Genomic DNA, 16,722 nt, shown 5'->3' with positions numbered 1-16,722 from the left:
AATAATTGAAAGCAAAAAAAAAAAAAAAAAAATGCAGAAAAAGTCAATGGAATCGTCCTAAGACATACATATACACTGACTAGAATTGGACCAAAATTAAATTTTTGCTACAGGAGAGTATAAATATCGCCAGTACTGGGTATGGCGTTATAATTTTCTGGGCCCTGGTAAAGATTTTTCTCTTAAATTTCGCAGTAATAACGCTAGGTATAGCTTGTAAATCATTTGAAAAAATAAATTCACATGAAATCAGGAAATTGCGGGTCGTAAGAAGTCATAATTGATTTTTTTTTTTTTTTCTTGGTACCTTTCCAAAGCTTATTATTCCTCGCCGAATCAGAATTTCTGAATTATGTTCCACTTTATTTTTTACTACTTTGATAGTCGTGACCGTCCAGTTTTTCAGCTCGACAATACATTTAGATTGGGTCATATTGGTTTAGTCTACCATTTGCTTCCTTCGTAGCAATATTTCGTTTCATTGTCAGATAGTGATAAAGCATCCGAAAAGCGTATGCAGTTAAGGACCTAGTTCTTGCATAATGCAAATATTATATGTATTCTGACCTTGTGACAGGTTACCAGTCAGAAGAGCCGGTGACCGCGTTTTCTCTTCATGATTCTGTGACAATTGTTGTATATGGAGGCAGTAGTCACAATCAAACTATCCATAAAATAAAGTTTTCAAGTCATAAAGAAAACAACATTTTTTTGCCTATCTTGGGATACCGCTGCGGTGTGACTCGGAATAAGTTTGTTAAGCTATTTGTGGATCAGCAAAGAATTTAAGTTCGTAAACTAAATAATTCTGAGAAAACTTTCAAGCGATATGCACTGCTTTATAAAAATTCTTGGAAAATTGCTTACAGATATTACAAATGAAAGGAAGAAGCTGTGGGGATAGGCATGCCGTTCGTGGTAGTACGAAAGGACACTTTTTCCTTCAATACAAACATTAACTCATGACGGTTTCTCCAAGGGCTTAATATTTTTTTGAAAAGCTATATTACGGAAGGGATTGTGCAAACTGAAGATTCCTCACGATCATCACATCACATCCCATTACCTAATCGGAAAAAAAGCTTCAGGTAAAGGTATCGGTTAAAGCACAGTTTTAGACTTTAAGTTACGTTCCTAAAACTTATTTCAAATGAGAAAAGACAATTATAAATCTCTTTGAGAACGTTCACATTTTGCCGAGTAAAATTTAAAAAAAAAATGATTACCTTTCCAACCAGAAATTGTAAAGCATATATAGAGTACGCAATGGCGATCTCCTAATTCTGTCTGGATTAATAAAACATCGTAAATGGACTTTTATCGGTCCATCTGCGCAGCCCATCTTGTCTTGACATTTACGGGCGAACAATTTTAGATAAGAATCTGGAACTTTACATATACGTTTTTAGTTGCTGGCCCTAGGTCACATGAAAATGGGCTTGCCTACCACAATATCGTGCTGGTAGTAGATGAAAAGCTACACCAATACTGCCGACGAAAAGTTTAAGTTACACACAGACGGGCACACTCACACCCACACACCCGAAAATTGCCCGGCATGCTCGGACACGAACGAAAATGCAGAGCACACCATCTTTCGCTGGAAAAGATTCGAGAATGGAAGACTCCAAATAAAACCGAGTGAAATATTGTAAAGGTTAACTGGCAGCAAAGAAGCCTGAAGCACCATAGGCGCCTTTGTAAGCAGAGTGCTCAAAGAACTACGGCGGCTTGAAAGACAGCGGGCGGAGAACAGAGGGAGGGGAAACCAATAGTGTATTCCACTAAGGTGCCACCATAGAAAGCGTGCTCACGACAACCAACTTCCGCGAATTAATACCTAACGGTGATCCCGCGCGGCGGAGAGAGCAATAACCAGCAGTATCTTTTGACCTTCTTTCTACCTTCAGCTTGCAGGCAAAAGAAAAAAAAACCAACACACCCGCACACCCACACAAACAAGATTTATTGATGTAAAGTGCTATGCAAATATTTCATTGATCGGCCATACACAAAATTCACTCCAAGGCGAACATAGTGTCCATTCTTGTTTTATATGCAGACAAAACATAAAATAAATATTTGCGTGAAATGTAAGATTATATATGAGAAATTACTTTAAAATGCTATTTTCGGGCCCATTTCATATTAAAAAAGTGAAATAGAACTTGACGCATCAAATTTCGGTTGTCTTTCTTTAGGTTTTCTTCATTAAGGGGCATGAATTAAGCACTTTAATATCCATCTTTGATCTCTGTTTGGGAAACTCTGCATCTATTCGAAACATTTCAAAATGATTTAATACCTTACAGAAGAGTTATGCGAACTGCTAAGACGTTGTTAGTTGTCGGTTTTTATGCACAGTTACTGTACCCATCAGATTGGGTTCGCAAAGGACAGATTTAAAATATTGTTGACTCGATCGATTATGTTAGAAAATTTTACAATAATGGCCGCTAAAGGAAAATTAAATTTTATCATTTGTTAAATAATAATAAAGGCGTTAACTTATATTATCCATTAAAGGCAGAAGTACACCTAAAGTTGAAGGTTTATGTTTAAGGCGAACATGGCAGCAATTTTTATAACTTTTTTATATGAAAGCAAGTATTTTAAAAAAATCGTCAACTCAATAATAATAATATATGCAGAGAAGAAATTTTTTATTTAAAAGAATTTTTTTTTCTTCGCGGTAATTTTGGTGAGAAATGAGTTCAAGTTGAAGAAATATGTCATCAGATGGTAAACATTCTTATTATCTCGTATTTTGGAAGCATACGCTAGGTCTCTCTCTCCCCTATTGTAGAACAGAATTTTGAAAAGTGAATTTTGTTTAAAATAAAATATTTTTAGTATATTAACCGATCAGAATCCGAATAAAAAATAATTAAAAATCAAAAACTGTTGTTGTTTTTTTTTTTTTTTTTTGTTTAGATACAATGATTTTTATATAAGAATTTTTCTTTTTTTTTTTTATATTCAACAATTGCACAATTTGATTTGTTTAAAGAAATAAAATTTTATATAAATTTTTTTTTTTTTTTTGTTTTTTCTCATTCCATACTGACTTAAAAAATATATAAAAATTAAAGATTGTTTTGCACATCATTTCGAAAAATATTCAAACAAATTAAGAGAGGAGGAGGAAGAGAGGGAGGAAGAGGGGTAGAAATCATTACGCAAAAAGAAAATAATTAAAGAAAAATGAAAATAAGGAAATTTTTCGTACAAGTTTATATTGTATTTGATTTGTTTACTTTGTTTTTCAAAAATTTTTGTTTTTAAATAAGGCCATATTTGAGAATTTTTAATTTTTTTTGTTTTTTTTTGTTTTTACTTAAAACATAAAATGATAAAAATAACAAAGTTAAATAAAATCGTATAAGATAAAAAATTGCAATATATGCCAAAATAATTTTGGACTTTTGTTTTGTTTTGTTTTGTTTTTTTTTTTTACATAAATATATATTAAAATAATCAAGGAAAAAAAGGAGCCCTTGCCATGGCCTGTGTGTTTGTTAGTGTGTATATGTATGTGGGTATATATACATAGTTCTAGGCATTAAGGTAAACATGTATTAGTGTGTAATGGATTTGTGGTTGTCTTGATGCAAAAACAAAAAAACAAAAAAATTCATTGACGAACTATTATGTCATTGAATATTATTGAAAATGTCATCAATATTTTTATACGCTTCGTTAGGATTATTCAGGCTGGCTATTGGAAAACAATAATAAGAGGCGTGCCACAAATTTCATTCTTTTTCTTTTCATTTTTTCTACTTTACACGCGAGCAATAGGCACACATATATATATCGTTTTATTCGAAAATATTATTTTGGATTTCATAAAAACTATGGTCTTAACTAAAGTATCGCAAATTTTGAATTTTTTTTTTGTTCTATATACGTGCCTGCTACTAGAGATAACTGCCATTATGATAGCGTCGTAAATAATCGAAAACGATTAGATAAAAAAAAAAAAAATTTGCATTTTCATCCCAAGAATCTCTTAGCCACTGCATGGACACAGTTTCAAATCGAAAAAAATTTCAATTCAATTTAGTTCCATAAAAACTATATTTGAAATAATGCTTGAGAAAAGAAAAACGAAGAAATAGTTTAGTGTTATTTCAATAGGTTTTAAATTTCATTATTAGAATATCATTTTCATAAACTATACACTCGTTCAGTTAAACGCGTCACACACATACACATATATATTTTGGTGGCAAACCCAAGAGTATAGGATGGATCCATCAACTTTACTAACTGTTATATGAACATAAATTTAATAATGAGTTTGAATGTGTTTGTATCGTATCGTATGTTAGACGTGAGACGCATATAAAATCATAAAATCATCAGGCGGACGCACAAGTTTATTTAAAACTTTAAACAATTCCAAAAGAAAATGTGGCGCTGAAAGCAGAAAATCTCTAAGGGAACAGAAGGAAGTATTGTGTGTGTAAGATGTGAATAAATTAATATAAAATTCAATTTTTATATATAGCGACATGCTAAATTATTATTACTTCGAAGATAGGCAGATAGCTAAGTATGTTTGGCTTGGCTTATTTCTCTTATTATTATTTTTTTTGCTTTTTTCTTTTTTTCTCTTTTTTAAATTTGCATTCACGTCATTACATGGTTACCTTATTGTGTACATTTTATTTAGATTTAGATCTTTTTTTTTATTTTATATAGAGCTATGTATAATGTATGTATGTATTGTATGTGAGAAATCAGTCCAACATTTCTTATTTTAACTTTTTTTGTTTTGTTTTTTTTTTTTTTTAAATAATAATATTTTGTATTTTATATTTTTACAAGTAAATGACTACAGTTAATTTAAATATAATCCTAATTATATTATAAAAGCTAAATTGAAGAATGCATTATGCTTTTGTTTTTACTTTTCTTTTTTTTTTTGTTTTTTCTTTGTTTCTTTCCTGTTGTTTTCACCCATGAAATAACAACATAAGTGAACACGTTTTGCTAACAAACTAATAGAATTCACAAAATAATGCAGGCAAACGATAACATTGACGATAACATTGCATCATACCTTTACATGCATAAACAGGTAGGTATATATAGGCGCATTATATGCGGGCATGTTATGCTGGCTTATGTTACTTTTTTTTTAAATTTGTATTAACTATTATCGCTAGCCTTAGATAGAGATATTCATTTGTTTTTCTTCTGTTCTGCCTGTGTAGTACATTTATTGCTTTATGTGCCTGTATCAACCACCTAATCAATCAAACAACCCAACCAATTCAACCAATCAATCAACCAACCAAACTAACCAACCCAACCAACAACAATTGACTGATTGACCTTACCTTTCTAACCGTAAACGTGCGCATATGTTTTGTTTTGTTTTTTCTTTTCTTTTCTTTTCGTTTTTATTTATTTATTTTTTTTTCGTTTTCTTTTTCTTTGAACAACACTTACAATGTGTACATTACAGGTAAAATACTCAATTATTCTTCTTCTCCCATTTTGTCTTCCTTTCTTCAATTCTTCTCGTTTCCTATTTGTTGTTGTTGTTGTTTAATAAAATCACAGAAAAATAGAAATAAAGCCAAGAATTTTAAAACTCTAAATATATAAGGGGGGGTTTGCACTCATGAAATGAGAGAAATTCGCAAAACAATTACCCAAAGAGGTTCGCTCGTGTGCATACACTTATTACGACGACGACGACGACGACGTGGTCAAATCATCTTCACGGAAAGGACAGCATTTTGTAGAACGCTTTTAGGAAATGACTAATAAACAGCTTGCACACACGCACACTCTGCTCATTTTAATTTTTTTCCTTTCTTTTTTTTTTTGCTTTTTTTGCAAATCTCTGCCTTTCCCTCATTGCTAAGGTTTTTTTCGACTTCTGCATAGCTTCGAAACACTTAAGAAATTTAGATAAATTTTGTGTTCAAACTAAGCATAACACGCGTAGAAACCCTCTTGCGCGATTTTATGATATATAAAATCAAGAAAAAAAAAAAAAAAATAAAACGGAAATGCTAACGTATTGCAGGTTTTTGTTTTTTTATAATAAGCAATAGTACGTGTATGTATGTTTGTTTGACTGTACATAAATTTTGTAAAATATGTAAGTATACTTATAAATGTAGAACACAGCTTTAGCCACTCACATTTATTTTGCGGTTGTGTTGTGTTCATTAAATTACTGAATAACATTATCATTATTGGAGAGTACGACGGCAGTCGAAAATGTACTTAATAAAAGCAGACGATTTGTGTTGTTGTTGTCATTCGATAACAATAACTACTACTACTGCTATGCGGCCTCATCTTGGGCTGAGCCCATATTGTGGCTCATGCCACCACCTGACAAATTGCTATAAGCATAACCATTAGGCGTTATGATAGTGGTGGACGCCGCTACCGCTGTTGGCGGTGAAGTGGATGCAGACATTGCTGATGACGAGGTTGAGTTTATGGAGGAAGATGTCGTGGTCGCAGCAGTCAACGCATTCGACATATTGCTCGATGTCGTGGCTGACTCTTGGGCTGCTTTCTCCGCTTGGGTTGCTTGTATATGCGATTGCACGGATGGCGGTATTGCGTGCACATCCCAAATTTCTTCCAAGAATTTTGGAAGTTTGCGATTTTTCAGTTTTAGCGAGAAGCACATTTCTGCATTTTGATTGCCCAATGTACGCAGTTCAGTTAGTATGGAAAGCAGCTTGGCGAAGAACACTAGACTCATGGGGTCGCCACAATGGCGGTTAAGTATGTAAATGCGGAGTGTATCAATGTAATAGCTTTGTATCGCTTCGACTAGTTCGGCTTTTTCGAGACCCGGCCGATCGGAGAAGATCACAATGGCAGTGAGTAGTGCGTATTCGACGTTGTCGACTTTCATGGAATACATTTGCCGACAAAAATGCAATAGGTCCTCAATGTTGTCAGCCATGCCGGCCATTTTGTACGAGTCACGCGTATACGATCGATTATTGGCAAAAAATATTGAATCTGAGTTATGATCATAACGACGCGCCATACGTAACATCATTACTTCGGATGAGCAGGCCTGCGATATAATATAAGAGAAGAAATTTGTATATACATATATAGTGAGGATTAAAGTAAATTTTGTTTTGTATTTTAAAAAGACTAACTTTCAGAAGCGTTATTTGATCTTCTTGCGGTATTTTGGTAAACGCTGGCAAACCCTTGGCAAACTCAACGATAAGCTGTACAGTCAGTATCGTGATTTCCGTAATATGTCGAAAGCTAACATCATGCTGACTTTCATTTTCGTCCGGTGAGCTCTATAATTTAACAGAAGAAGAAGTTGTTGTTAAAAGCGGTATTCATGATTTTTTTTAAATTTGTCCTTAATTACAACCATTATTCTTTTGAGATCTTCCTCTGACGGCTGCTCATACCCATCCTGATACCAAATTAGTTTATAAATCACCGCCAGTTGATTGAATGTTAGAGGAGGTATATTGCGTGCTTGACATTTCGCTAAAATGTCATCAGGTAATAGCTGCAAGTATTGAAAGAACATATATATGTATTTTTAATTGCATCTTGAAATGATGTTCAGTTAAAAATTTACCGGAGCTGTAGGGTGCGACGGTGGCTCGCATGTCATCAGGTCGAGAATTTCCTTTTTTATAAAGTCAGTGTTACAGGTAGAGGTCTGCAGTTTGTCCTTCTCTTTTTGTGCCTTCTTTTCACGTCGCTTCATTGCACATTGATTTTCCGGTACAACACATTCCGGTCGCATTCCTACCGCTAAACACTTTTTTAGTCGACACTCTTGACATTTACGACGCATATACATATCCATTTCACAAGCATGACCAAATTTACAACAATAGACGGCATTTTTGGTAACACTTCGTCGAAAGAAACCCTTACAGCCTTCACAGGTGAGAGCATTGTAATGATAACCCGAAGCCCGATCACCGCACACCAAACATAGCTCTTCTTGTAAACGTGGAGCGGGACCTTTTTTAATTTTTTTCCCATCACTAGTGTCGTTAGTTGAAAAGCCATTAAGACTGCTCGATGGGGACAAGTCATCGCGTCCTGCAATAGAAAATATAGAAATTAATCAAAGAAAATAGCATAGGATCGTCTAGTTTTGTTGCCTTATTTTTTTTTTTTTCCAACTACACTACAGAGTATATAAAGAATATATCATAAGAACAGGAAGGAGCAGACGATTGGGGGTGAGATTGTGGAAATTCAATAATCACTTTTTTAAATCTGCCTTATATACGTAAAATGCTTATAATAATAAGAAAATTGTCGAGGTCATTGTTACGACCAGTTTCCTCACTATACCTGATTGCACACCTATTAACTAAAACGCCGACAATAATAAATTATGTGAATGCATTACATGTACAATTCAGAAATTCAGTGGGACAATGGGTTTTGCACATGCTTACCTCGAAATGTGTGTACATTTACATGCAGGCATATATATATATATATATACATATATATGTATACGTAAGCAAGCCTGTGCATGCACTTGAACTCTGCATTCATTTTTATATACGAGTAACACATACATATATACATACACTGCCAATCAAAAATATGTCTACTACTGATACGCACAGTAAAGAACACTCTATGTGGTTAAGGTTAAAGCAGTGTTATTTCGCTAATGGTCTTATAAAATAGCGTGAGCAAATACTGAAACTTTTCTTTCAGCCTAAGGTAAGCAATGGTGTCTTATCTCGTTAATAAGTTTCAAATTGATTCGAGTTTTTCAAGATAAAATTATTACGAGAGATAATAGTTAATATGCAAGGAAGGGAGGAAGGAAAGAAATCAAGCCTAAGCCAACTTCTTCGGAAAAGCTAACTCTAAGCAGAACTTGTTAACTTGATTTTTCCCTAAATATCTTACCATCTACTACAGGTCTTCCATACGATACTAATGACCTTCAAGTTTCCGAAGGAGTGGAAAATAGCCATTCCCAAACAAAGCGCCTCTTTTGCTCATAATAACCTTCGACCGATTAACATCCTATCCCGTGTCTTCAAAGTTACGCGGCTTATCATGAAAGAACAATTTGACTTATTCTTGAATAACAGTTATGCCCTGCATGATCCCCAGCTCGGCTTTCCGCATTAACATTGCCTCTCGAATTTTTTAATCTCCGTCATGGAATACATTATGGATAATATCAATGCTTGCGGGGGCTGTGTTCTTGTCACTCTCGATCTAATTAAAGCTTTTGACAGAGTTCCATACGCTAAGCTTATTAACAAAGTGTATAATAAATTCAACTTCACTCGGAGCGCTTGTAAGTTTATGTGGTCGTATATTTCGGATCGTAACCCGTTTGCTTCTGTGAACGACTCTAACTCTTCCCTTTCTATGGATATTAAGCAAAGCTAAAGTCTTAGGCTGCAATGTTCTCCGTGCTGGGGCTTTCAACCTCGCTATAAAAATATATTTCATTGATCTTGTAGAATTAATGCAATTTGTCGGGGTAACTCTTCATCTCAAGCTCAAGTTTAGCTTCCACGTTGACCATGTCTTACGCTCCGAAAACTGTACAGTCTAAATCTATATCTGCCTTTAAAGGTTAAACATACCACTGCGCATTGCCTCCTCATGACGCACATTAACTATTGTAGCAAAGTCTTCTCTGGATACCCAAAATATAATTAAGTTAAGCTTCGAGATATTGTTAACCGTATAACATGTTTTGTCTGTAGGGTTAGGCTTAGAGACCATATCTTTTCCTTCTTTCGCGCTTTCTTAAAATGCTCTCCTTTCCCGATTATCCAACGTTTAGGTTTCTTATCTACCTCTATAAAATTATTCTAAGCCGATCCCCAACTATTTCAGTTCTCTAGATGCAATAGAAATTCTTTCCTATTAATATCACGATTATCAGCCGAACGATCTTTTAGTGTTCGTGTTGCTGCCTATTGGAATTCCTTACCAACGAGTCCGAAATTCTTCGAAGGTTCGTTGATTACCTTTAGAAGAAAATTGATCGCACTGCTGAACGCACTATGTGTATTTTGTTGCTGATAGGAATTGATGGTTACGAAACTTACGGAGCAAGATGATTACATTAGTAGTTATTTAGTCGACTTGTACTCTCACTTATGTTATAATTTCTGTTTGCACAAAAAATGTATCTATGTAACTAGGTAATAAGCCTATGGCTTTACAAGTAGCAGAAAAAAAACAAAAAATACTTTTTTAAGGAATGAAGCATATGATCGGTAAGGAATCGATGTAAAAACAATGTAGTGAAGACTGAATCGCTCTATATACATACATCGACACTTAAATAGCGCAACATTTACAACGAAAGCAATAAAACAGTTTATTAAAAGGTTTATAAACGTTTTTAGGTTTAGGTTTAGATTAACTTAATTTTGAGGTTAACTTAAAATACATAAGAGATTTTTAAGTAAAACAAGAAAATTGATGCGGTAAAATAATCACAAAGGCATGGAAACTCTTTGGATACAGACATATTTTACAAAGTTGGTTGCTTGAAGAGACCTTCTTGACACTTAAAAGTTAAAAATTAGTTTGGGCAAAAAGAAATCCATTATTTTTATATGAACTTCAGGACTTTATTTAATATGCTTCGGATTGTCCGATTTGGGTCAAATATGCACCGTTTTGTTGTATGACTTGTTGCCATTTCAAAGGTAACTTCAAAATGCCTCTCTCATAAAAGTCCTGATCTCTATTTGCAAAAAACTCTAGTAGTCGATTTTCACAATCCTCCCTAGATTCCAATTTTTTATCATTAAAGAAATTTTGCAATGCAAGAAAAAGATGATAATCGCTTGCTGCCAAGTCCGGACAAGCTCCCGAAGTTTCTGGCGAGTCACTGTAGAAGTGTGTGGCCTAGAGTTGTCCTGGTGGAACACGACACCTCTCCTGTTGGCCAATTCTGGCCGTTTCTGGTCAATCGCTATCTTCAAACGGTCCAGTTGTTGACAGTAGAGATCAGAAGTTAGCGTTTGGCCATTTGGAAGCAACTCATAATAAATAATCCCCTTCCAGTCCCACCAAATGCATAGCAAAACCTTTCTGGCCGTTTGAGGTGCTTCACCGCTCTTTGACCACGATCGTTTTCGCACAGGGTTATCGTATGTGATCCATTTCTCATCTCCAATCACCATCTGTTTAAGAAATGGGTCTATCTCATTCCGTTTGACCAAGGCTTCGCAGATGGAAATTCAATCCATCATGTTTTTTTCTGTTAATTAGTGTGGCACCCAAATATCGAGCTTCTTTTTGAATCCAGCTTTGTGTAAATGGTTTAAAATTGTTTTTTGGTCGATTTTTAGCTCCTGGGCGATGTTACGACTGCTAACATGCCGGTCAACTTCGATCATTTCTCCGATTTTATCGACATTTTCGACGACCGGCCTACCTGTGCGAGGTGCATCTTTAACATCAAAAATTCCTGAACCGAATCTACGAAACCAAAATTGCACATAATTGGCTGTTACAGTATCGGAACCATAAACACCATTCACAATTTTAGCCGCCTGGCTTGCATTTTCGCCTTTGTCAAAGGAAAACTGTAAAATGTACCGAATTTTCTCTTTGTTCACTTCCATTTTTAACACGCTGTAACTCTCAACTGAATGCACCAAACAAAAAACAACAAAAGAATTTTTTTTTACTGCGAAATATCACCTTTCCAACGAGCATAAATATGAAATTATTTGATCGATACTTTACGAGAAATCTATCAGTGCCAGCCATCTACCGAAAAAATAATGGATTTCTTTTTCCCCAAACTAATATTTCTCTATATTTACTCCATCGATTGTAGTCGCATTTTATCCCGATTTGACGATTACCGCTTCACATCTGCGACAGCGACACATGCTTTTGACTAACTTTAGACATGTCTTTTTCGTTATAGAATGCGAGACGTCTTTAATACTTTTCTGAATCGTTATTTCTACACATTTTTTTGCCTTGTCCCTATAACAAGATTCTATAAAATTTTTATGCAGTTAAGCTCGGGACATACCAAAACTGTACAAGCGATTATTAATTGTTTTGTCGTTATGCGTGAAAATCCATCTTATTGGCATGAAGTCCTTCAAACATTTAGTTCTAATGTCCATTATCGAATGTTCGTTTTTCTCTCGATCCTTGTTCGGAGCCTTAGCTTGTGCAAAGAAAATGTAAACTTTAGAATGCATTATTCACTTTTTCAGTAGTTTTCTGACTGTACTTTGCCTAATGCGTTTGTTTTTTTAGACGGCGTCCAAGCCTTCTGCTTTCTAATCTAAATTGATGTAACGTTGATCGCATCGGTTTCCTTTGTCATCTGTCGCAAAGTTTAGGCACTTTTTTCCGGGGTCTTGCTAGGGAAAGTTCCCATCATTAATTTCCTTCGTAACTCGTTTAGCAGATTAAGATGACCTTCGCTTATGCTTGAGGACAATGGCTTGACCTTTGACTTGCGTGTTTCATTTTCATTTAAGTTAAAAGTATTTTCTGTAGTGTGGAGAGTATTATCTCGAGAGCTTTGTACAAATAATCGACTTTTACGTAATTTATTTATTTATTTATTTATTTCACTTATACAAGAAACTCAACTAAAACAAAATGGCAGTCGAGTTCAATTGACTCTTAAGTAAATCTTAAAATTAATTAATAATAAAACTTAGTATAAGTACAATACCACAAATAAGGAGAAAAAAAAGAAAAAAGCATGTACACAACTAGCATAGAGCCACACCCACAACCGATACAGGACCAAATTGCAAGTGAACCCCTAAGCCATCGCAAACATGCATAAGCTTGGCAACCGATAATTGTTAACAACAAATTAATTTTCGACTCATAATGACATATTTAAGGTTAAGTCAGTTTAAGTACGACATAGGTAAATCGCGCGTATTAAGCAATGTTGCTTTAATGGACTTTAAAGAGTCCGTTAATGAGAATAAAGGTTCTTGCAAACAACTCTGAGCGGGTTAAACAGTTCAAAATTATATTTGCATTGACTAAGCTTTATCAACATAAAGTGCCTAGAGAAGCGGTTAGGGACATTAATAATAAATGTGAATAATAAAAAAAGAACAATAAATAAATTGCTAATATAAATATTTATTTATTTTCTTTTTTCATTTAAATTTCTTTTAAGTAAACTAAGTCTTTTTTTTGTTTTAATTAAGGTTCTTTTCGTGACCTTTCCATATCTTCCACAAATTTCTTTTTGCTTTTCTTCTTCCTCTTCTAATAGTTCACTATAGATATGTTTGCGTTTAACAATAAAGAAAAAAACTTGGCATCATTTACACATATTAGATAAGTTCTATACGACGGACTTGCATATATTAGGTGGTTGCGTGTATTTTGATAGGCGACTTCTAAAGGTACGATATGATAACGAAATAGGAAATACCAGTGCACATAACGATTAAATTCGACCTTTCCCTACATAAAGTAACGGTTGTTTATTTTCTTTCCTATTAGACAAGTCATAGTATCCGGAATTGTTGCTTTTTTACGGGAACACGGAATATCGTGGATTGGAAAGGAATAATGAAGAATATACACAAGATTTTCGATATGTATCATGCAAACAAATTTGTATAAAAAATGAAACATTATTAAGATTCTGAAAATTGTTAGAAAGCAATCTATTGCAAATTGTTAAGTAAATTGTATTGAGAGCTTGTGTGATATAACTCGGCTGATTTATTGCATGTGTCTGAAATAATCTGAAGAATCGTAAACAATAGCGTTACTTGACTGGCCCCCAAAAGAAAAGAAACCTTACGCGTTAGTTATTTAGTCCGTATAACATGGACTCTAAAAGCAAAGTTTCATAACGAAGGATCCCACATTATGTTGTAGCTTGTTTGTAGCTTATTATAAAGAATAGCACTATTTTATATACCTTTCACCCTCACTTGTTCTTCTCATAAAATACGAAAAATGACGGCTTCTTTCTTTGAATGATCCTTTCCTATGTAAAAATTTTCAATTTTTCCAAATTTCATCGGAAAATATTAAAACACGAAATTTGTTGTCCAATAATTGTTTCGAAATGTTGCATGTAAAGATGCAGCATACATTTATGTTCAATAGCGTTCGTTCTTATGACAAATTTGATCAAAGTATTTCGAAAATTCCAACATATGGGCTTACGTCGATTGAAAATATGATTTTAAATAGATTTAGACGTAAACTTGATACATCTTTATCATATGCGAGCTAGAGTGTAATAACAACAAAAACAAAAATTACCCCTTTGAACATGGGGGAACAAGCCGTGTTGCAAAGTAATAAAATAGGGATAGTTGTGAATGCCTTACAGTATTTATTGAGCACCAGCCGTGACTTCTACCGTTCTTTCCAATAAGTATATCTATAGCACACGCATTTAAAAAAGGAAAAAACTAACACGGTTCGATGACATGTAAACAGCAGATGGAAATGGTGTGAAGTAACATCTTTCAATAAGTTTTTCTACTTCTTTACAGAATTTATGGTTCTCTGCTCAATTCAAAATCGTGGATCTACTTAAGGGTTAAAACCCCATCTTATAGTATAAAGAAGAAGGTTCTTTCATCATTCTCATGGACGAAAGGAAAGTTAGTGGTCAGGCTGGTAGAGATGTATATTTCAATTTATGGATTAAAGAAAAAAAAGCATTTCCGAGGGAAATTAGAAAATGGTCTGCCAGCTCTTTGCCTTTCAGAGATGATTATTGAGTCGGAAGTGAGTCGGTTGGTGTATCGTAACTTTTTACATTTTAGATGTTGCGAAAAATATATAATCCTTTAAAACTTTTAACTTCTTGGGTGTGTCTTGCGACGATTCGTTCTCGATTGCATATCTACTTAATGGTCTCCATCTTGATGGAGTCATATTAACATGATATCAAGTGGACAGTACAGATGCATCTGTTAGTGCATTAGAAGGGCTAGAAAACAATATAGGGCACCGTGAGCTTTAAATTCCTTAGCGAAAATTCATTCAACATAGATCGTTGACTGTTTCCGCAAAATGCTTGAAATTTTAAGGGAAATATTTCTCTTTGGCAATGAATACATTATACGTATATTCGATTACAATCAAAACATATTCTAATTTAAGCCAATGACGAACAAATTGTTTTTCCGAAAAATTCATAATGATCCTATCCCTTGAGGAAATTCGAATTCAACATCTGTTCCTTTTGCTCTTCTTGGCATTGGATACTTTAATTTAACGTTGGCATCAGTACAGAACTAAACATACCCAACGGAAGCACCTTTACACCTTGTTTCATTTTAAGAATTTTCTTTAAGAGATCTTTTGAATTTCGATTTCAGATGTTTATTTACTACTTAAGGGATTAAATCAATAGTTGACTTTAAAGTCGCGAGTCCTCTGCGACTATTTTCATATATTTTATGTTGAATCGTTGAATAAAAAATTGTGAAAAATTTTCCTAATCTTCAATCGTATACTTTGATTTAATTATTCATTTCAAGTGTACATGCACTCTCCTCTCTCCTCTATATATATATATATACATATATATATATTTATGTAGTAGATGGCGAACATATAGATTTATAGATTTCACAGGCATAGTTAATTTGTTTTTGTCGTCGGTGGTTGCACTTGAAGGCAAACTACTCTCGTGCAAATGTCAGCCAACCAACGAACCAGTCAGCCAGCCAGTTGGCTGCCCTTCACCTCCATCCTCTAAATACGATGTATTTATATTACATGTAGAGTTATTATTCTGTGTGAAAAAGAGTACATTGACGCATAAGCACATATGCACCTATTACATACATATACATAATAATAATGCTTGTAGCCTGCAACTAAATGCCTATGCTTGAATATTTGCACAGTGTATGTATTCCAAATAAATCCATATTAAATACACAGCTATGCAAAGTTGTAATATATATATGCAATTGTTGTATATGTATATATATATATATATATATAAATATGTATGTATATATGTATAAATAGGTATATATACTTATGCATATATATGTATTAGCGCGACCAATAAACCAACAAACCTACCGACTAATCCTACCTCAATGTCTCACTCACCTACTCTCTGAAAAAGAAAAACTTGACTTAAGCACGTTTTTCGTTTACATGCCATTTTCTTATATATATATACATATACGACGGCACACATATTACAGCCGTACAGTCATAAAAGTACGAAACATAGAGCAGAACATTCAATAGACTACACAACACATACTATAATATGTGTACACTATAATAATAGTATCTACTACCAACACATGTATTTTCAACCATATCAGCGCAACAACAACAACAACAACAACAACGACCACATAAGATGTAATATATATCTGTATAGAAAGCAAAGTACAAATATAACAGTGAGAGTATGCAGTCGAAGAAGATGTATATGTGTGTTCCTATGAAAAAAAAAAGAAAAATAAAAATAAAAAAAGTAAAAGAGAAAAAATTTGCAATGTTGCATTATTTCACCTTTAGCGCTGTAAGCGTTTCTGTATTTATTTATTTATTTATTTTATTTTTCTTTTTTTTTTTTGATGTGAAGGTATATTTATATACGAATGCGTATCATAGTTGAAGTTAAGAAAAGCCCATTTATACAATAGCATCTCTGCGAGAGCCTATTGATTTTAAAAGCACATGTATAAACAATCGTACATACATATACTTATATTAACACACACACACACACAC

At 33.8% G+C, this 16,722-nt stretch overlaps 1 protein-coding gene across 3 annotated transcripts in view; it reads right to left on the bottom strand.

The window, feature by feature from the left end:
- Positions 1-5,705: 5,705 nt before the first annotated feature.
- LOC119635993 (ecdysone receptor) overlaps positions 5,706-16,722 on the bottom strand; it is a 62,183-nt gene continuing 51,166 nt past the window's right edge. For 2 of the 3 annotated variants that reach the window (XM_038031059.1, XM_038031060.1), the window contains 4 exons: positions 7,601-8,076; positions 7,385-7,528; positions 7,155-7,307; positions 5,706-7,066 (listed from right to left, as the gene is read on the bottom strand). In XM_038031059.1, the coding sequence (XP_037886987.1) occupies positions 6,311-7,066; positions 7,155-7,307; positions 7,385-7,528; positions 7,601-8,076 (1,529 nt within the window). In that variant the 3' untranslated portion in view covers positions 5,706-6,310. Of the gene's footprint in view, positions 7,067-7,154; positions 7,308-7,381; positions 7,529-7,600; positions 8,077-16,722 lie in introns of all 3 variants that reach the window. The other variant, XM_038031058.1, reaches the window with a different exon arrangement.

The sequence above is a fragment of the Glossina fuscipes genome, unplaced genomic scaffold (genome assembly GCF_014805625.2).
Source record: "Glossina fuscipes isolate IAEA_lab_2018 unplaced genomic scaffold, Yale_Gfus_2 27, whole genome shotgun sequence".
Taxonomy (NCBI): Eukaryota; Metazoa; Arthropoda; class Insecta; order Diptera; family Glossinidae; genus Glossina; species Glossina fuscipes.
This window is presented reverse-complemented; position numbering and strand designations above follow the sequence as displayed.